Source organism: Benincasa hispida, chromosome 1 (assembly GCF_009727055.1).
Source record: "Benincasa hispida cultivar B227 chromosome 1, ASM972705v1, whole genome shotgun sequence".
Taxonomy (NCBI): domain Eukaryota; kingdom Viridiplantae; phylum Streptophyta; class Magnoliopsida; order Cucurbitales; family Cucurbitaceae; genus Benincasa; species Benincasa hispida.
The window spans coordinates 96,187,321-96,210,654 of NC_052349.1; the positions used below are offsets into that span (position 1 = coordinate 96,187,321).

General features: G+C 35.7%; 1 protein-coding gene across 5 annotated transcripts; it reads right to left on the minus strand.

Moving 5' to 3' along the window:
• Window positions 1–1,398: 1,398 nt before the first annotated feature.
• Window positions 1,399–20,026, minus strand: LOC120071347. 5 transcript variants are annotated; one of them, XM_039023586.1, is made up of 5 exons: window positions 19,534–20,026; window positions 19,374–19,438; window positions 15,840–18,145; window positions 15,527–15,718; window positions 1,399–2,237 (listed from the first exon to the last, which is right to left on the minus strand). In XM_039023586.1, the coding sequence occupies exons 3-5, from the start codon at window positions 18,131–18,133 to the stop codon at window positions 1,676–1,678; spliced, it is 3,048 nt and encodes a 1,015-aa protein (XP_038879514.1). In that variant the 5' UTR covers window positions 18,134–18,145; window positions 19,374–19,438; window positions 19,534–20,026; the 3' UTR covers window positions 1,399–1,675. The 5 variants fall into 5 exon arrangements, with proteins under 5 accessions (XP_038879514.1, XP_038879523.1, XP_038879500.1 ...); XM_039023595.1 differs by lacking the exon at window positions 19,374–19,438 and having other exon boundaries at window positions 19,641–20,026; XM_039023572.1 differs by lacking the exon at window positions 19,374–19,438.
• Window positions 20,027–23,334: the final 3,308 nt, after the last annotated feature.

Below are 23,334 nucleotides of genomic sequence, written 5' to 3' on the forward strand. Positions count from 1 at the left end.
TTGACTGGCGGCTGAGACAACTTTCGACGGAGATGTGTAATTGACCGACAGTGGCGAGCAATCAGATATGATCGACAGCGGCAGCAGTGGCTAAGGTCTTTTAGGGTTTAAAAAACTTAGGAACATTGGTAGGCAGATTGATTAATCTGCGCTATAATAATTTGAATACAGGCCATTTTAATCTCCGCTATATTAATTTGTTTGAGATATAAATTATTTTTGTTTAGATAGAAAATACTAAATACTATAACTAAAAAAAAAAAGAGGATAAATAAAAATTAGTAAATATTATAGCTAAGAGACTTTTAAAATGGGATCTTTTTAAATATAAAAAAAAATTAAAAAAATTTACATTTTATATAACTTTTTACTATAAAGTATAAATATTTTTTGGATTTTTTTATTTATAAGATTTTTTTTTAAATAGTATTTAATATAATTAATTATAGGTTATAAATAGTTGTCCACACCACTATTATATTTAGTGTGCCAAATATAGAGTAGGCTACAATAATCCATTCTACCAACTTTTAGTTGGTACTCCAAACGATACTTAAAATTTTGAGATTTTCAAAACATTCGACGTTTTGATATCATCTGAATTTTGAATTTTTTATTTCAATAAATAATCATAAGATACAAAATCTTCTTATAAAAACTATACATTAAAAGAAAGTATCCTAGTAAGAATAAAATAAGATCTTTGATGATTTTACACTGCATCAACATCTATACAACGAACAATCTTTGTCTCTTCTTCCTCTTTCAACTTTTTGTCAAGCGAGCACGTGTCAGCCTGAACATGTTCACGGTAGCTAAAAGGCACAAACATTGAAGCAATGGGAATGCTTCTCGCATTGTGCCTTTCCATAAAAAGGCGTGCTTGAGCGCATCTTGAACCCTTGCCTAATATTTCTACAGAAAGATGTGTAACTTTCATGCAACGCCAATATTAAAAGCTGTGACAAGAATATTCAATTTTGCCATTGATTGAATAAAAAGAATACAATAATAAAAGAAATGAATTGTAAATGCACAAGCAATAGAAAGAACCTTCTACGCCATGAGGAATGACCCCAGCCTTTAGATAGATTTCCAGCTTAGGCTCTCGCATGCCTCGTTTGCTCACATGTTCCCAGACATCCTTAACTCTTTTTCGCTGTTTTGCTCCATTGCCACCCGTTCAATCTTAGAAAACAAAACAACACACAAGAAAATTAGCAGTGTTAAGATGAGACAACCATATATTAAATGTGGAAGTATAACCAATTGAAACGATTGAGACAAAGCCTCAATCCAAAAGAGACATTTCCAACTGGACAACATAGAAGAAAAACTATTTAAGAGTAAACAGAGAGTATTCAATTTACACCAAGAGTAAGGAAGACAGGAAGACAACGCTATCAAAGAAAACCGTATATTACTTTTCCTTTATAGGGAAGGACATGTTTTTTTCAGCCACTCTGACCACAAGAAAGCAGAAATGAACAAATATATAAACCGAGTGAAAAGAGTGGATGATGTTCAAACTAGAAAATTGAAAAGCAAATACACAGCTTCTTCAGAAGTTGGTTGATCTTTGCTATATACAAGAGGAGAGTTACAAGTAAAGCTATAGATGAACTGCTAGTTATTTTACAACTAATGGGAGGTTTTTTCCAGGTATTGTTAAAAGCTATGAATCTGTGTCATTAAATAATGCCTTGGAAACAGAACGACATGACTGATTTCCATTCTTAACAGCTTCTTCATCGCCATCTTGGTGCTCTCTTTGGAACGAGTGACTTTTTTCTGGAGTCTCACAAACCAGGTCATTGCTTTCCCTATTTGGGTACTTCCTTTTCGATGCCTTTTTAAGATGATTCATCTTAGGTTTCCTTGCCTTTGTTTGCTTTGGTGCCCAAACTCGGTGCAAATCTGGTACCCAACTCGTGAAAGATGCAAATCTTCTGGCCCTTTCTCTCATTTCTTGAGCTTTGATCAGTTTGCAAGTGTAGACATTATTGATCCCTGGAGATTTTTCATTGTTTTTTTCATGGGTTTTATTTTCCCCTGAAACTGGATCATTGGAGCTATAGTTGTCACCGACTTCATCGCTAAGTAAGTTGTCTCTCCAAGAATGATTGCTATCCTCACTGTAGAGAGGGTGATTGGTAGATATATTCTCATCAACAAACAACAACAAATCCATTTTTTCATAGATCTTATTCACAATATCTCCTAGACTTTGGCAATACCTGAAATTTTAAGCAAATAAGATAATTAAAATGTCCATCCATCAACAACAAAAATTTGAATCTGAAACAAATCATTTGATCCAACCCGAGAGATCCATAAACTAATCCCGATGCATATACATACAGAAGATGCAATGAAAGAAATAATAATATTGAACCCTATAGAGGAATAAGGAACCTAACATAGAAAAACAAGGAAAACTCGCAAAAACCACTCCTAAAGTATGGTAGTAGTTGCAATTACACTCTCAAACTTTCAATTATAAAAATTAAGCTCTCAAACTTGTACAAATGTTAAAATTGGACCCTAAGACTTGCATAATTTTAGAATTGATTATATAAGTTTGAGATTCAATTTTTATCATTTGAGGGTCCAATTTCTACAACTATTGTAAGTTTGAGGATTCAATTTTAACATTTGTAGAAGTTTTGAGGGCCCAATTTCTACAGTTAAAATTTTGAGTGTAGTTGCAACTACCACCATACTTCAGGGGTGGTTTTTGGAATTTGTCCAAAAAACCAATGTAATAAAGTCATTCCCCAGAGTAAATACTAAATATGCTATATGCTGATGTTTATAACAAGCCTTAAAGCCATGTTTCAGTGCATATATGTTGGTGTTCATAACAACCACTAACCACCCAAACAAATATATGTTCCTTTATAGATTTTCATGTAGGGTGGTCATAAAGAAGTTGAATTTTGTTGATTTGTGAGATCAAAATTCGTGACCTTGTTCCTTCAACATTTGAACTTTTAAACTTGAAAGAATTGTTTAAAGAACATTAAGATGCCATTTTAGTCATACAATTTTAGTCTATGAACTTTCATTTGTCCAATTTGGTCTTTCAAAATTAATATATTACGTGAATACGTTTTCAATAATAGAAAAACTAATATATAATAAGTTCTTGAAAACATAATAAACCTAAAGGTAATGATGTAATAGAATTGAGATAATTTGGAAAATTCAAATTGATCTTGGTTAATCTTAGATTTTAGTTTTCTAATTAGTTTTTTAGTTTCTTTTTAGTCATCCTTTTAGGATCCTATCTTACATTTAATTCTCTATAAATAGAGAATTCTTTCCTTGTATTCAATAACTTTGGATTCATGATAAAGACTTCATTAAATTCTTGGAGAGAATTCTGCTTTTATCTCTCTTTTGGCTATACATCAAATAATGACCAAAAAAGCTGAATGTTGAGAAAACAATTGAAACCATTCTCCTTGTTAGAAAAATACGATTAGTCCTCACTCCGTAGGGAGACCATACAAACCAACGTCTCAGTAATGCAGTGAAACGGTTAAAAGCAACCAATAAAATCCTCCAAAAGGATAATGTATTTACAAGACATGAATAGATGTAATGTTTCTCATCCTTTTTGCAAAGGAGGCACCAATTTGGTGAAACATAGATTCATGGGGATCTTTATTGTAGAACATCATGGTAATACAACAATGGCTAAGGTCCCATTAAAAAGAAAATAATTTTAAAAAAAAAAAAGAAAAAAAAAGACTTTCGGTTGAATTTTGACAAAATATTAAAAGAGTGACTGCCCCACATCGGAGAGGTTCATAGAAGTGATGAGCTCCAAGCACTATAAAAGGAACTTATGGTCTTGGTTTCAAATCGTCTTAGTTAGAAACATTTTAAGCTTGGATGTACTAACTTTAGTTAAAGTCTCTTTATGTATTCTCTAGTTTGAGAGGAAGAAAACAGGTATGAGTAAACAACCTTTGAGAATGTTCTTGTGATTGGGAACAGGAGAGAATTTTGTGTGACTATAACAATTTTTCACATAGTGATGGGTCATGATTTTTCTCGGAGTTTTGGAGTTCACGTAAACACTTGTGTTTCCAAGTTTTGTTTTCTTTTAATGTCTCGATTATTTTTTTCTTATTCTTGCAGTAGTATGAGGTTTTTCCCAACAAGTGGTATCAAAACTTCAAGAGTGAAGCATGTGTGAAGCTTTACAAATCTAGAAAAGTTTGATGTGGAAAAATCAGATGGAATGATTACAACTTCGACTTGTGGCAAGTGCAAGTTAAGGATGTGTTAATAAAATTTGAGTTACCCAAGAGCAAGTTAAGCGGTGATGTGGTCCAGTAGAGTCTAGGAGTGGTGGATTCTAGCAAAGGTTCAAAAAAAAAAGTCTTGCCATGATAGAAGATGTGATTTAAGCTGTTTTACAAGTTTTGCACATGAGCATAGGGGTGTAAGCGATTCGGTTCGAATCGATTTTTGTAGAAAACCAGAACCGAACCAATTATTTGGTTAAGGAAATACAGAAAATCGGAATCGAATTGACCTTACAAGAAACCACACTACTCGAACCGCTCGAACTGGCGGTTTGGTCGGCTTGATTTGCAATTTACCGTTTTAATTGTGTGCTTGGGTGGGCTAAGTGGAGGAAATCCACAAATTGCAAATTGTCTTTTGGGAAATAAAACAAAATTTCGCGCTTACCCAGTCTCGATCCCGCGACCTTAAGGTTTTATGTGTGCCTCCTGACCAATCAAACCAATTGTAATGTTTATTGTATATATTTTATCGGCTGGTTCAGTTTTCTAATATGTTTTTTTTGCTTAACCCAAACTCAACCGAATATTTTTGGTCTTTGTATATCTTCAACCTGAAAATACCGACAGACCGACCGGTTCGAAACTAAATCGACCAACCGTTCGGTCGGTTTAAGTGATTTTTCGATTTTTCCTCACACCCCACCCCTACATGGACATTGACTTGGCAGTTATGCAAAATGTGTGGTGGAAGTTATAATGATGACTGAAGAATTTCCAAGTGAGCTATGTAGGTGAAAATAGCACCCATAGATTTCAACGAGGTTTATCAACATGTGATGAAAAAGAAAAACCTTGGAAGGTGTCATTCAAAGTGGTCTACTCTTTATGATGGAGTAGGTCCTAGTTTTCTGAGTGGTCCACTCTTGAAATTTCATCTCCTCATCAATGAAATTTTGTAGAATGTCTTTCATTAAAAAGATTAAAAAACTTATGATCCTATATGGTTGTCGCCTGACAGTGAAGACAATGGATGTAGCAAGAGCGGTAGATTCTTCAAATATCATAAAAGGAGCTTATGGCTTTGGTTTCAACTCATCCCAATTAGAAACACTTTAAGTTTGGGTGTACTAACTCTAGTTAAATTTCCTTCATGTATTCTCTAGTTTGAGAGTGCGAAAAAATGTACGAGTAGTCAAAAGCTTTAAGAACCAACTGAGCAAGAAATAATCAAACAACTTTCGAGAGAGTCAAGCCACGCCACTTATCAATCTTCATTTTAAACTTCTCCTCAGACCTTCCCATGGCACCATGCTTTCCCCCAATGGGAAACCCCAAGTAGTTGAAGGGAAAGTTCCCCACTTTATAGCTAAGAATGGAAGCATGAAAATCAATCTCTTCAAACATCCACCTATCTCTAGAATGGTATGATAATACCAACTTTGGGCATAAATCTTCATGGCTTTGTTTTTGGAACCACCCAAAAGACCTCATACCAATGGAGATAATTGTCCTCACTTATATGCCCATGATCTTTTCCTTCCCTAACCAATTTGGACTTTGTTTGCACTCCTAACAAACCTCCCCTTGAACAAAGTACCACTCTTTCAGCCCCTCCTTGAACAAATTCGTCCGCTCCCAACCATGAGAGCTTGCTCTTCATCTTAAGCCACATCCACTTCATCCTAATTGATCTTGCTCTTTATCCCAAGGTGCATCCTGTTCATCTTGAGTCAACATCCATATAGAGCATGAGCATGAGCACATATCACACTTGTTCTTATCAAGGTAGGGGAGACAACAAGACTATCCAGATAGATCATGAACGAGGCTCACTAAATTTTTTTGTTTAAAATTTGAGGATTTTACCCACACAGTTAGATACAAATCACGACAAGGATACCAATTGATAAGGACAATGGAACCTCCTCTATCTCCACAATGGTATGATATTATCTACTTTGAGCCCTCATGCGTTGCTTTTGGAACCACCTAAAAGGCAGCATACCAATAGAGATAAGCCCTCACTTATATACCCATTATCACTTCCTTCCCTAACCAATGTGGGGTTTGCTTTGCACTCCTAACATCAACTATTCTTATGGGAAAACAGTCTAACCCTACTATTTTAGGTTGCCAAAGAAACTATATTAAATTTTAAGTAGGTGATCACCATAAATTGAACCCATTCTCTCTAAGTTCTTTATGTAAACAGTTCTTTATTATTTACCAGGCCTTTATAAACCACCGAGCCAATTCATGGTGTTTTCTCAACATAAAACCTTTAGATCCAATATTTCAACAATAACAACGCTCGACTCTTCCAATTGATGTCACTAATTCCCAGACCTCTCTCTTCTATGGGAAGAGGAACTTTTTGCAATAAGGTGGATATCCCCTTTTTCCTTGCTTCCATGCCACAGGAAGTTAAGTAATAAATGAGTAAGATTGAAAGAGTAGCTTGGACAAGAGTCAGACAAACCACTTTAGCAAAGTAGGTCCCTTTCCCTTTCCACCTTGCATTCAGTGGAAGATCCAAATATGTTGCTGGTAGACACATTTTGCACCCTACCTGAGAAATTTTTTTTCCCCTAAAATTAAGAAACTAAGCTTTAAGTGAGAAAATTGCTAGAATACACCAGGCCTAAAAGCCCTCAACTACCTACAAGAACAAGCTTCGACCCAAAAGAATGGCATTAAGCTAATAATTACTGATCAAGGGTTTTGCTTCACACTTCTTTGTGAGGAACGGCTGTGATGGTTCAGGTGTCACAAATTTATCTAAGTTCCATGGTTCCTCAGGATGGATTATGCAATGCATTGTTTGGCCATCTTTTGGGGTAGATACTTGTAAAACTCTTAGGTTTGAGAAAGAATCAAAATGCTCTATTCATTCACCAAAGATATGAATATATACAAGTGCACAAAGCATAGAAAAGGAAAATATCACAAAATATTTACAAGAATGGAAAACCCTAACTATAGAATTATAACTCCCCCTCAAGTTGGAGCATATATGTTAATCATGCCCAACTTGTTACATAGATAATCTATACGTCTTCCATCCAATGCTTCATGAAGATATCTTCTAATTGTTCTCCAGTCTTCACATATCCTGTAGACATCAACCCTTGTTGAATTTTCTCACGTACAAAATGGCAATCAACTTCAATATGTTTAGTCCTTTCATGAAATACTGGATTAGACGCAATATGAAGTGCTATTTGATTATCACACCACAACTTTGTCGATGTGGTGATTTCAAATCCCAACTCAACAAAAAGATATATCCAAATCAATTCACACACAGATTGTGCCATTGCTCTATATTCTGATTCCGCACTTGAACGTGACACCACATTTTGCTTCTTACTCTTCCAAGAAATCAAATTACTACCAACAAAAACACAATACCCTGAGGTTGATCTTCTGTCTTCTTTAGATCCTGCCCAATCGGCGTCTGAGAAATATTCAATATTAGTATGACCATAATCCTTATATAATAAACCACGCTCGGGAGCAGCCTTCATATAACAAAGAATCTGTTCCAATGCAACCCAATGATCAACTATGGGGCATGACATATACTGACTCACAATACTTACTGAATAGGCTATGTCGGGTCGAGTCACTGTAAGGTAATTAAGTTTTCCCACTAACCTCTTATATCTTTCAAGATCTTTTAGCAATTCTCCATCTTTTGTGAGTTGTAAGTTGGGCATTATTGGGGTGTACTACATGGCTTAGCCCCTAGCTTTCCTGTTTCAGTCAACAAATCAAGTACATATTTTCTCTGTGATAATAGAATTCCTTTCTTGCTTCTTATTACCTCAATTCCTAAGAAGAATTTCAACATGCCCAAATCTTTTGTACGAAATTGACTATGAAGAAAGGTCTTTAGAGACTGAATCCTAAAGCATCATCACCAGTAATCACAATATCATCCACATATACGACTAACAAGAAGACACCACCCTCAGATCTCTTAAAAAAGACCGAGTGATTTGACGTGCTCTTCCGCATTCCAAAGCTTTCAATCACCTGGCTAAATTTACCAAACCAAGCTCGTGGGCTCTGCTTTAATCCATACAAGGATTTACGAAGGCGACACACCATTCCATTCTCCCCCTGAGCAACAAACCCTGATGGTTGCTCCATATACACCTCTTCTTGAAGATCACCATGAAGAAATGCATTTTTAATATCAAGTTGATGTAAAGGCCAATGATTGATTGAAGCTAATGAAATAAACAACCTCACAGATGCCATTTTTGCTACAGGAGAAAAAGTATCAACATAGTCAACGCCATAAGTTTGTGCATAGCCTTTCGCTCGCTACAATGCGTGCTTTTAACCAAGCAACAGAACCATCAGGATTGACTTTAACTGCAAACACCCATTTGCAACTAATAGCTTTCTTTCCTGCAGGGAAAGAAATTAAATCCCAAGTACAATTATCATCTAAGGCAGTCATCTCCTCCACCATTGCGGCACACCAACCAGGATGAGACAAATCCTCATGAACAGTTTTAGGGATGGATACAGACTCTAACGATGCAATGAATGAACATATGGAAGGCGACAAATGGTTATATGAAACAAAAGAGGAAATAGGATGAGCATATGTACGTTTACCTTTACGTAAAGCAATAGGAAAATCATCACTCGTTTCTGGATCCAATGACGAAGAAGACTTTGGTACAGGGCATGGAACTGAAGGAGGTTGTCGTCAAGTATAGACCTCAACGATGGGTGGAAGAGTAGAGGTAGCCACAGGTAGAGATGAATCAGGAAGAGGATCGAAAGGAGAAATAACTGCGTAGACAAAGAAATCATCCTCTAATTCCTTATGCTCCCCCTGACTCTTATTCGAAGAGAAAGACGGTGATGAAAAAAATGGGGTATGTTAAAAAAAATGTGATATCATGAGAGGCAAAATATTTATTTAGACTAGGACAATAACACCGATACCCCTTTTGAACACGAGAATAACCAAGGAAAATACATTTTAAGGACTTTGGATCCAGCTTGGTATGTTGAGGCCGAACATCCCGAACAAAGCAGGTATAACCAAATATTTTGGGTGGAATGGAAAACAAATGTTGCTTGGGGCATAAAGTACGAAAAGATATCTCACCCTTAAGAATGGAAGAGGGCATGCGATTTATTAAGAAACAAGCTGTGGAAACAGCATCAGCCCAAAAAGATTTTGGAACATGCATCTGAAACATCAAAGCTCTGACTGTCTCAAGGAGATGACGATTCTTCCATTCTGCAACCCCATTTTGAGATGGAGTATCGACACAAGAAAATTGATGAAGAATGCCATGGGTATCTAAATAAGACTTGAGTGTATGAGAGAAATATTCCTTAACATTATCACTCCGTAGGATTTTAAGAGTACCACTAAACTGAGTTTGAATTTCAGTATGGAAGTTATGAAAATGAGAAAGTAACTCAAAACAACTTTTCATTAAATATAACCACGTAACACAAGAATAGTCATCGACAAATGTAACAAAATACCTAAACCCTCCTTTGGACTCAACAGGACATGGACCCCAAACATCAGAATGGACTAATTCAAAATGAGCACTAGTTCGTTTATTGACTCGAGGATACAAACTCAAACGATGAAATTTAGCAAACTGACATGACTCACAATCTAAAGAAGACAAATGTTGAAGTTGTGGACGAAAACTCTTCAACACAAAGATTGACAGATGACCTAAACGACAATGCTCTTTAAAGGGAGACGACACGCTTGAGCATGTAATGGTCGTAGGTGTTTATGGTTCAAAGATGTAAAGACCTTCAAATTCACGCCCTTTACCAATAGTCTGTTTCGTCGTAAGATCCTAAAATAAGCAATAACCAGGAAAAAATGAGACACAATAATGAAGATCACGAGTGATTTTACTGATCGAAATCAAATTAAACAAGAAATGTGGTAAATTTAAAACTGATGACAAAGAAATTGATTCAGTAAGATCGACGACTCCTGATCCTAAAACAGGAGTGGAGGTTCCATCAGCTATAGTGACATTAGGTGAAGTGGTAGATGTACAAAGGTTAGAGAATAAACTAGGTTATCTGTCATATGGTCTGTAGCGCTAGAGTCAATGACCAATTTTGACGTGGAGGAAAGAAGGCATTTAGAAATGTTACCTGTCTCTGCGATGGCCATAATGGGAGTAGAAGATGATGCCTTTAATGACTCTTGATATTGCTGAAATTTAACAAACTCCTCTGCAGAAATCATAATTGACTTGTCAAGATTATTAGGGGTAGAGGCGACATGTGCAAAGGGCGATGGCATCCTCTGACCCTTATTCATCAATCTTCTGCATTCACGCTTCGTATGGCCAGGTTTATGACAATAATAGCAAACAATACCTCTTGAATTTGATCTTTGGTTATTGGGATGACCTTTGGAGCTATTTGATTCAACCCCCTTATTACCTCTATAATCATTTGTGCGCCCAATCAAAGCACTACTAGAATCAGATGACGTAACTGCTTGTGTCTTCTCAATATGAAGTATTCGAGTGTAAGCTTCTTTCAACAATGAGATATTTGATCTTGACAACACTTGATCTTTGGCCATCTCATATTTAGGTGCAAGACCTACTAAAAAGCTCATGATAAACAACTTTTCACGTTGAGCCATTAAAACTTTTGGATCCATGCTGATTGGCATCAAGGCATTGAATTCCGCGCATGTATTTTTAACATCCATAAAGTAGCTTGTAAGAGAGTTTTCTCCTTGATCAGGTTGATATAGAGTCTTACAAACATCAAACACTCTATTAATATTCTCTTTCCTGAATAAAGGAAATCCAAATATTCCAATAGTTCCTTGACTAATTCACATTGATTTACTAGTTCAACGATTTCACGGTCAATAGAATTCTTGATCTGTAGAAGCATTCTTGAATCCGCCACCAAATCTTTTTATTAGCATCAATTAGTGGCTCTTCTGTGATGTGATCATCCATCTCCATGCTCTTAATAAAGTAGCGAACATTTGATCTCCATGAATAGTAGTTGGATCCATTCAACTTGTGTTCAATTACTTTTGACACCATAGGAACAATCTCAGACATGACTACTGGTTTCTTATCAGCCATTACCTCAAAAAATAGACACCGAACAGTAGAGAATCAAACCCTAATTTACCGAAGAGATGTCTTTACAAGCAGTGAGTATATCTATATATCCCAAACAAACACACCACCAAGAAGAGTCAATAAAACTGAAGAAACCCACAAAAGACAAACCAAAATAAATGGCACACGTGCCTACACGCGCCAGCGCGTGGACAGACGACAGAGTGGATTGTGGAACAAGCGGTGTGTGAGCCCCACGCGCTGGTCAGATGAGATTTGAACTTTGGGGTTTTGTAGATCGGCTGCTGGGCTCCTTGACGAACTGGGCAGTGTCAAAAAACTAGCTTTTTTTTTCCTGCGGTAGCTAACGATGGCGAACGAACCAAAGACGGCGACTGTGAGCAAAAGTGTAAACTCACCTCTCCACAAACCCTAAACGTATCACAAACGGGTTCTACATTCTCAAACCCTAAGGTTCACAAAACCCTAAGTTTGTTTAGAGAGCTCTGATACCATGTAAAACTCTTAGGTTTGAGAAAGAATCAGAATGCTCTATTCATTCACCAAAGATACGAATATATACCTTAAACAGTGACTTCGAAGACTTCTCTATACAAGATTTAAATTTGAATTGGCAAGCTTTCATCTCCCCCGCTTCTTAGGCTTGTTGTCTAGCTTTACTTTCGGTTTATCGCTTTATCAATTTGCTTGTTTTTATTTGGCCTTTGTGCCGTTGTATGAACATGATGAGGGTGCTTAGGGGGTGTCAACCTAGTTGAGAGGCCTGGGTGCGCTTCCTGATCCTTTCTTTCAGTTTTGCCTTGTTTTTCTCATTTTGTTCTTTATTCATGCTCCTCATATAACTCTCTTGTACCTTGAGCATTAGTCTCTTTTTATTTAATTATAATAAAGAGGCTCGTTTCCGTTTCCAAAAAAAGATATGAATATATACAAGTGTACAAAGCATAGAAAAGGAATATATCACAAAATATTTATAAGAATGGAAAACCCTAACTATAGAATTATAACAATACTTTATTCATATTCCTTCCAGAGAATCAATGCAAGGCTGGAATTCTTTTGTGTTAATGCTCCTAGAATTTCAGAAAAATTTTGAAGCTTCTGCTAAGCCTTTTATCCCGAGAAGGGAGTCAACAAATATTGCTTTGCCAAACCAACGAGAAGACTATGTGGACATTGTGAAGACTTCGAATGTCCAACAAAGCTCTATTTTCTCATCAAAGAAACAGAGCATGGATTCAACCGCTTTTCCTTGTCTGAAGAATTCCCTCGTCTGAAGACATTGTGACCCTTGACATCCCTTCGAAAGAAATTTAAATGGGTTTTGCCGCCAAGAATATAGTTGTCTCTGCTGATTCACTTTCCAAGATTTTCAGCCCCACACCTGAAGTTGTTTCAAGTCCATTCATTTCCCTATCCAATGAGGTCTAGCTTTTAAAGGACAAAGCAACAAGTTCCTTCTTCAATGAAAAAGAAGTAAATGCTTGCACTAATAATCTCTCTTGGAATTTCAAGTGATGGCAACCCTCTTCAACCGGTAGTCCCTTCTCCATTGCTCCACTGCAAAAGTAATCTGGATTCTTCTCCCCCAGCGTGTGACTCTCAACCGTTGATACAAAGAAGATTTTTAACTTGTTCAAGCCTTTTCCCAAGCATTTTGCCAGGAAAAAGACTTCGTTTCTAAACTCTTAGTTTATGATTGTGAACTCGGATTTGTTTGAATCTCACTGCGTCAAAGTTCAACTCCTACGGCTTATACCTGAAAGGTCTGACAAATCTTCTTCGACTTATTCTCCTTTTTCTCTTTCAGATCTTGAAATCCCTGGCTCAAATGTAAATTTTGTGAGAGGACTCTCGGCTAGTAATCCAAGCAACTTTCATCACAAAAAACATGACTAAGATGGGGATTCGGAAGGGGATTCATTACCAAGTGCTAGCAGTAAAGAGCTTGAAAAATATGAAGTAGAGGATTTATGAAATGAAGAAGAGAGTTTATGGGTTTGATAACAACATTTGTCAATTATTTCAACCAGAGGAAGCTCATTCGATTGGAAAGGTTGAAGTTTCTATATTTACTCCTCTTGATAAGAGTGAAATTCCTAAGCATTCTGCATTCAATAATAGATGCTTGTGGTATCGTTCTTGGGTGAGTTTTGTTTCTAGATGATTGTGCTTTATTGGGGCTGTTATTTTGTTTAGTCTTCAAGATCCTACCGTAGTTCACCAGAGGCTTGGAGGCATCTCTAAATGGTTGGTGTTTATCAATTTGTTTGAAGGAAGTTATGATGGTTTTAGCTGTCGCCCCCATTTTTTTCTTTAGTTAAAGTTGAGTTCGAGAGGTCTTAACAAGTCCTTTAGAAAATTCAAATTGTTTAAGGGGAGGCTTCTGCAATGGCATCTTTCTAGTCATGTTGGTTATGTTTTCTACTCCAAGCATCAGCTGCTTTATTATGCTTCGAAGTTCTCCATCACTCTTGGCTCTAGCTTCACTCTTTGCTAGTTGTTCAATTCGTTTTGGAATGTTCATTCTATGGGTGCTTCTATTGTAGTCTCTTTCAACTCCAAGGATTAGTCTTTTCATTTTTTCTCTTGTTATTCCGATTTTTACATTGTATTCTTTCTTTATTCGTTTCATTGTAATTTGAGCTTTTGGCTCTTTTATTATATCAATGAAAAAAGTCTTGTTTTCGTTTCAAAAAAAATAATAATCAAAAAGTACAACAAACGGATGCCCATAACAAAGCGCTAAACCTCACCCCCCTCCTAAACCTTCTCCAAAGACTATTTTGTCCCACTAAAAAGTCTATTGTTTCACTCAATCCACACGGCCCACAAGAGCACTAAACAACAAGCCTGGCACAAGATCCTCCCCTTATGAAAAAAGGCGAGTTCATCACAATCTCGTCAAACAAAGACCAGCAATCCCTATCACAAACCACATCAACCCCAAACATCCTAAAGCACTCATTCCAGATAGAGTAGGTAAACTAGTAGCCCCACAGAAGATTATCAAGATCCTTGATCCTTCTCCTGCCATCGCCTATCTACAAAGATCACACCATTGTGGGTGCAAAACCAAGGTAGCATGTCGTTGAATACAATCCTGGGTGTTTACTCTTCCATGAAGGACTTGCTAGACAAAAAACTACACTTGCATAGGAACAATAACCTTCCCAGATATTGTATCATCATCGATCCATTTTACATTTTATTGTTCCAAAGCCTTAATGGATTATAGTTGCTTTTCGTTTACTATTAGAGACTTTGGTTTCGAGATGAATCCATGTCCCGATCAACCATTAAAAGGATTCTTTTTTCCACCAATCATCCACCCTGGGAGCAAATGAAAGATGGAGAGTCTACATGTTTTGAACTTGAAAGGAACTCATACCCCATTCCTAAGCATCAAGAGTTTATGATCGGAGGTGTATTGGTTCAAAAATATCAAGGCTCTATTGACTATTTATCTATTGAAAGGTTTTGTGCCTTGATTTATCCACCATAGGAAGGGACTTGGGGGTCTTGGAGATATGACTCATTGCTCCAACATTCAAATTTGAGGGTGAATTTGAGGGTGGAGATGTAACTGTGTACCAATTTTTTTGTATTCTAGAGTGTAGAAGCTTGTTCGAAGTCTTCATGATTCAAATAGACTTTGTTTGGTTGAATAGGATAATGGAACAAAAGTCACTAATATTCTGTTGGCCTGCTCTCAAGATACGATACCAATCATCATGAAAGTTTCTCCCATGTATACTAATAGTGGGTGATAAGTCAATGGAAGCAAGCATGTACAGTGCCCAAGGTGGTTAAGGGGAATTAATGGGGGGGCAGGTGATTTGGGGTAGGAGGGCCTGTGGGTAGTTCCATAGATATTTTTCTGAATAATGCTTTTGTGAAAGGTCTCATTAATGGAGGGGGGATGAAGCGGGTGGGTAGTTGGTGCATGGTGGTAAGCTATTTTATCTTTTTATGATTCACCATAATTGGAAAAGCCTTTAGCAACTAGTCTTATCAAGAAGGGATCTCCCAAACCCCTGCCTTTAGGTGGTCTCTTTTGACCTAATATACTTCCAAGTTTTTTTATTAAAATAATAATAATAATAAGATAAATATACTTTTCGCAGAAACAAGTACCTGCTTTTTATGATTTTTCCAACATAATTTTTTATGCTCCACTCTCCAAAAAATCCTCCCTCCAAATGGCATTGAATTGTCTCTAAAAGCAAACAAATATCTTTGACGAACTTTTGCTTCATAGATTCACTAACATTGAGAATAATCAGCGAACGTAATATCTCCAATCGAAAAAAGATCTGCAATTCATGTCTGGTGCTTGTTAAGAAAAAATGCATGAAGGAAATGGATTCAGATCATTCAACTATCAATCTCAAAAGAAATATAAGAAAACTATAAGTAAGCAAAAATAAATAATTCAATCCAAGGATACTCTCTGACTATGTGTTCTGAGGTTTGTCCAGCAGATCCTGTACTACACTCCTCGAAGGGGAGGCCACTGATCTTGGGCTTGGTAGACAAGTCTTCGGGCTCCCTCAGCAAGAGTTCATTTAGTTTTGTAGCAACTGCACAACTGATACTTGAATCAGACTTTCTGGCATTTGGTTGATCATCTGAAGTTCCCTGCATTTCCTGCTTTTGACTTAACCAGTATATAGTTGAACTCACAAGTCGCTCCGCCAATGCACCCAAGTCAACAACTTTGGACTCGAGTCCTTGCTGGATCTTACTGGAAAGATTATTGAAAAAATCTTCGGAAGTCTCCAAATGATGGTCAATTGTTGCTTCAGCCAATGTTTCAGAGGCCTTAGCCAAGGGATTTTCTTGACCTGATGATGTTGTTGGTTCTTTGCTTTCTTGTTGCAACCATCTTAAACTATCATCTTTTTTAACGAGAATGTCCCACTGTAATTGCAACTTCTCCGGTAACAAAAGCCCACATAAAGTGGATTTCTTGATCTGTTTTACCCAGCTTTTGAAAAATTTCAATTTCTTTGAGCTATTACAATATCTGTCAAAGTAAGCATTTTCAAGATCAATCTTCACGTGTTCAAATGCTGCCTTGTAAAAATCTGCCCAAGTGAATTTTTGGATTGAATGTCTAGTTTTCTTCTCTGCTTTCATTTTACCATCTCCATCTTGAGAACACTTAACAGAAAGAGAAGCATCAAAATCAACAACATTATGTGATCTGGTCAAATCACCACCAAGTTTGCAAGTATTGTTACCTTTTTCAGTCCCCAATTCTTCCAAACACCTATCTTCATTAGTAGGCTCCAACATGAGAGGGTAGAATTCGTTGTCAATGACAAAGAGAAGAGCTGAAGAAACCATAAAAGGTTTTAAGATTCCTAAATGTGAACCACCATTGGCATTCGAAATAGACACCAATGCCCAATAACCTTCCCCATAAAGAAAACTCATAAGAAGCTGAAAAAAAGGAATAGGTTTTGGCATTTTACAGTCATCCAGTTCAAGTGCCATCATTTCCAAAACCTCATCAGCAAAAAATTTTCCATTACTTCCCTGGATGATCTTTACTGGCGCTTCTGGAAATTCAAGCACAAGAAATGGATAAGATAAATGACCCTTGTATCTCACTAATTCCCTACACTTCTGCACAGCCTTAACATGTAGCTTTACAGCACCATCACCAAGCAAGTCCAAAGATACTTTCCTTTGCTCATAGCCATCTGATCTCATTTTCAATCCTCCTGGTACAAGCAAAGGATCATCAGATCTGTCTTCAAACAATGTCTTCCAATCAAACAATTCAAGATTGCAAAACTTGCATTCTAGTGGCTTCTCGCTTTTATCCAAAATCTCAAGGCACAGTCGAGCTTGAACTTTCTTCTGAAACTTATAAATGTCAAAATTTCTCAAAGGCATTCCTATCTTAGGGTAAATCAGCCCAAAAGGAAGAAGCGCAGATCCCAAAACTATGGAGTTCGACGAGCAAAATCCCCATCCTAAGTTCCTAATTCCACTCTTTAAAAAACTAATTTTTTCTTTCAGCTCATCATTATTTATCCTATTATCAGCAGACTCATGGCTAACATTAATCCAACTAAATTGAATATCCCTCTGCGAAAATGCAGCATTCACACTTTCAAACAACCCATAAAATCTTCTACTAAACAAATCCCGATCATTAACACATTCATCGTCAATAGCCACTCCCAGAAATCCAGACAAACATCCAACCAATTCGGAAAATGGTGAAAATAAAACAACCAATTTTTTTCTAACACCAAGGCAATCAAAACTTTCAGAGGCCATTCTAAGTTCCAAATCTTCCATCACAGAGTTCCAAGCATAGTCATGCAAAAGTTGACGCATCGATGCTGCGAGACACGAAGCCTGTGAGGTCATCGATTCAGAAGCTTCACACAATGGAAATCGATGAAGTTTCAACAACAGATCAATGGCATTTGAGAGAGAATGGAAAGTTGCAGTTGGGTGGTCAAAGGAGAGAGAAAGAGGGCAACTAGGAATCAAACTGTGGAGTTTGGAGGAGGAAAGGAGAGGAGAGAGAGAGGAAAAGAAGAATCTGAAGGAGAAGAGAGTTGAGGATGAAAATGGAGGAAAAGATAGTAGAATTTTGGCAGTAGAAGTGACAGCAGTGAGATATGAAGATGGGCTTTGGAGATGGTGAAGTGGGTTGAGATCAACAAGGAGGACTATTCGGTGGGTTTTGGAGTAATCTAAAATTGGATCAAACGCCATTGCCACTTCAATCTGAAAGAATTCAGGACCAAGAAAAATTAAGATTTGAATAAACTATGAAAATGATATCTAGATCTTTGATTGTTACACTCATAATTTAACAGGATTCCTTAAACAAGCCCTTTGAAGTTTCCAAACCTGTAGTATTATCTCAACTTGGTAAGCAATGTTCATCGATACAAAATCACAAAAGTAGAACTACCAGTGTTCATAAACCACCTATTAACATTTAGACATGACACCTATGCATCCAAAGGCACAATTTAATACTAATAATTGATATTTGTGAAGGAATTGAAGTATTTTTCGCTTTTTTTTTTCCTTTTTGTGAAGAGCACTAAAGAACAACAAAAATAAAATTAAATACATGTAAAAATTTATATATATACATGTGTAGCATTATGATAATGAGACATTGAGAAACAAGAATTGAGGAAGCTTCATGAAATTGTAAATATATAGACTTTCATGCTGCTTATTTCTTGTTTCTTCTAAAATTTTACTAAAACTAAAAGAAAGCCAAAAACAATAAAAGGTATAGAAAAACCCTAAGGCAGATCACCACACGACTCAATGTGGAAAGGCATCAAAGGTCAAAGACTTTAGACCGATTGGTTTGGTCACATCCTTGTAGAAAAATCATATCGAAAGCCATGGCTGAGAGACTAAAACCGTGTTTCCTCACATTATTGATGACTCACAAGCTAACTTTGATGAAGAGAGACAAATCCATAACACCATTTTGGTGGCCTCTAAAACCAAAGGAGACTGGAAAGCAAAGAAGCAGGAAGGTTCTCTATTGAAACTTAATTTCAAGAAGGCCTATGATAGGGTTGATTGGTCATAAGTAGATGCAATTCTTGAGCCAAAAAGCTTGAACCCAAGGTGGGGAAGGTGAATTTAGGGTTGTTTATCGTCTACAAATTACTTTATTTACAATAATGGGCATGTGTTTTGATGGATACCAACCATCAACAATTGCTCCCTTATCATAAAAGCGTGCTAATTTACAATTCATACATGACCAAGAATTGGAGAAGGAAACATAATCGAACATTACATACAAGCAAACAGTCTCTAAATATATTCAGTACCTCGCATACCAACACACGTATTTCAGCAGTCAACCATTATAATCATGTTATTCAACAATCTCATGCATAAACACAATCGTTCGACAAATGAGAAACCACTTCAAGCATCCTTAGTTTAAACCGAAAGAAGGTTCCAGATGGGCTACCAATGGGTTCTTTATCCAAGGTCCACCTTAAATGCTAATTCAGTCTATCCAAAACTAACCCGAACCTAAATACAGAAGAATTCTGAGGTTAAAAGATACTTCGAAACACTTTAATTGAGTTCAAAAGGGTCTAAACAAAAATTTACCAGCTACATCTTACCAAGGGCTTCGGTCCTTCCTGGATTGTGTTCGAACGAGTTCAAACTCGCAAATATATATACTCTATGAGTAATCAAATATGAGGTCGTCGGAATGGGTCACACTCACAGCCAAAGGTCGTTAATCAGCCAAGAAACGCGTCGCCGATACCCAGGAGAGTTCCCGCTGCCGTCACAGATCGGCGTGTGGCCCTCGTGGTGGAGTAGATCGCCGCGGTCGTGGGTGTTCCACGCCGCTCTTAAGTCGGGGAAGAAGATCACTCGAGGGTGCAGGTTGCGGTGTGGTGGTTTGAGTGCCGTTGCCGTTCGAACACTGCAATTCACTAGCCGAGGAAGAAGACTGCCGTCGAGTGGGTTCGTCGCCGGAGTTGAAGAAGATGCAGTGGAGACTGAAGCTGCAAACACAGCAGGAAGAGAGGCGTAAAGACGTTGGGCCACTGTTCCTTTTCTTCTCCCCTTCTTCTTGTTCTTGATTTTCTTTTGGAAATTGGTCAGAAATAATACTTTTTTAAGTTTTCAACTTGTAAAATTAGCACATTTTTTTAAAATGAGTAAGAATACTTTTTAAATTTTTATAACTTATAAATTGTTATGTACATATGACCAAATCTTATATCTTTTCATATTTTCTGGGTCTTTATTAAATATTATATCAAATTATAATTTTTCAAATCTTTAACCTAATTTATGTTTTTATTATTATATGAATTTTCAAAATTTTAAATGAGTTTTTCAAAGAATCTTAAATAAAATTTTGATGATATTTTGTCCGAGATTCACATAATTTCTTCAAGTTATATGTCATTTTTCTAAATCCTATACCAACTCTTATTTCTTTATAAATTTCCTCTAGTAGTATTTCCCAAATCTTATATAAAACCTTGCAAATGTTACTTCAATTTATATTTACACAAATTTCTAAATTGATTTACTTATTATCTAAATAATTTACCAATCATTTTTCAAATTTCACTAAATTGTGTAATATTTGGTAATGTGATTTTTTAATTTTGTAAAGATTTGACATAATATTTCGATTTCTTTATCTAAATAATCAAACGAGATGTAGCAAGACAAGCCCAAAACAATAAGTTAAGAAAAAAAATTAAAATTTTTAACATACTCTCAGCATCGATCTCGCCCAAGATGGACCAAAAATATTATTTGAACAAATTTTCAAAAAATTGTGCTAATTTTGTTAGGTAAAAGCTTAAAGATGCTATTTCCGACAATTTTCCTTTCATTCTCTTTTTCTTTTTTAAGTATTTTTCCCTTTGTTTCTTCCTAGCAGTTTTGAGAAATTATATTTTTTTTACCTAAAAAAATTTTCATCTTTCAAAACTAACCTTTTTTAAAAAATATATATATATATATTTTCTAATCACTTTCTTGCTTCTTGGAAGATCCCACATGGTAAAAATACAAATTTGTCCTTAAATTCAATCATTCACTCAACACAATTTTAAGTCTCAGCTCTAATTTTAAAATTGAAACTTCATAATAAAAAGCAAAATGAAAAAATGAAGCTGACACTTGAAATTATGTTAGGTTAGGTTAATGTAACCATAATAAAAAGACAACCCAAAAGAAAAACAAACAAATCCAACCAGAAGCGAAAATCCCACTAGCCGAGGAGCACACAAAAACCAAAATAACCAAGAGAAAACTAAAAACAACAAAGAGAAAGAAGCGGTCGTGGAAAAAAAAATCATATAAGAATCACATACCTTCAATTTGTGGAAAAAAATGTGGAATTTTTTTTTCAAGGATCACAGCTTAAAAGAAAGAAAGAAATGTTTCATATAAGAATACATACCTTCAATTTGTGGGGAAAAACTAAATCAGTATTTAATAAATTGAACATTTTTTTCTCTGGAAAATAAATTTGGATCCCCCAGTGATTTGATAAGAAGTTTTGTTGTTGACATGAAAATTCCTCTTGATAATGCAATGTAAAATTATCATATGAAAATACATGTTGAGGAAGATATATTCCAACATTAGTTATAGTGTTATCCATATGTCTTGTTTATTGTTATCGCAAAACATAATCGGACTAGAAGTTGTTTCCTTTTGAAGTTGAATGGATACCCTTTGTCATTAGGTTGAGTTTAAACAGAATCAACATATCATTCTTGTTCCATTGCATAATCCTTTGGTTGAGTTTAAATTTCTCAATAACATAATAGGACAATTAGCTTTAAGTATAAGCTTATGTGGCAATATTCCATTTGGTAGCAACAAATTTAAAAAATCTTCGTGACAGTAAGCATTTGTATCATCCATTGCCTCATCGAAATCTTTGAATATTGTAACTTCTCCTAGAAAGATATTTATCAAAAGTTCATTCAAATAATCAACTTGATCATTTGTTATTGCTAGAATTGCTATACTTGTCATGTATTCCATCAGTATAGCATGAAGTTGTAAATTTGAATATATCTTTTTTATGAATTCCATCTCCATTTTGGTTTCACATTGCGTCATTTTAATTTCTTGCGGCAAGGTAACGATAACATCATTATAAGCAGGTTTTTCTCCATTTCCAATTCTTAAGATAAAATCTACAAATTTGTTGTCGTTATGTACCCTTGTAAAAAAAAAATTTCAATTGCAATTTATACATTTTATTCCAAGAGACATGATCTTCTCAAGCTAATTGCAACAGCTTGTTGTCGTGTTGCTTTTAGAAGTACTGGAAGTACTTAATGAAAATCTCTTCCAACATAAATATTTTTTTCTCCAAATGGTTGAGTACAATCTATTATATCTCTTAATGATCGATCGATCATTTCAATTGTATATCTTATTGTTATAGGTGTCTCATCCCATATTATTAGTCTGGCCTTTCGAAGTAGTTTTACAACAACACTCTATTTAGATACATTGCACATTGTTGAATCAATAGATTGTAATGGAATTTTGAATTTGGAATGGATTGTTTGACCCCCTGGTAGAATTGATGCTACTACACAAGATCCTGTAGTTGCTAAGGTTGTCATTTCATTTGATATAACTGTTGCTAAAAGTGCTCTATACAAAATGGTTTTTTTCAATTTCTCCTGGGCCATCGATAAAAATAAAAAAATAAAAAAAATCCACCTTTATTGCTTTCAATTCTTTCTATAATAATATCATAGAAAATTTGTTGTTCCTCGTTTATTTTTGTTTATGCTAGAACATTACGCTTGTCTATTGTAATAGATCTTTCATCTCTTAGCACTACCACATAAATGAGGTCTTCATCAAATCCGTCTTTATGAATTGGGGGGAGATCAAATTGTGTAGTACTTTTTCCTATAGATTCGAGAAAGTAATTTAGGTTTTTAAAAACCAATTGAACTTATTATTCATTTGATAAATCATTAATTATAGTTTCATCCATATGGGTTCAAAAAAAAAAGATGTCACAATTTTCTAACTTCTGCAAGTTCACAATATACCAATAAAGTAGCAAATAGTCTTAAAAAATCACGTGGCATTTCAAGCAATTCAACATCTTTCAAACAATTTACCAAACTTTCATTAGATTCAAGCAATCCTCTTATTTGCGATGTTTCTTTAAACATAGAGTATCTTTTCCCGTCAATTGTTAGCAAATAATTAAAAAATGTTGGCCCTCTAACATTATTCAATAACAATCTCACATAATATCTATCTCCTTCAATTGGACTGACTCCATTTATTCTTGCTATGACATGATCTTTTCTCGTCGTAATCATTATTTCATTCTCTTATCCCAAATATAGAACTCTGGAAAATCTTTGTACAACAGTTTTCTTGTATCTTCATCTTTATGACAT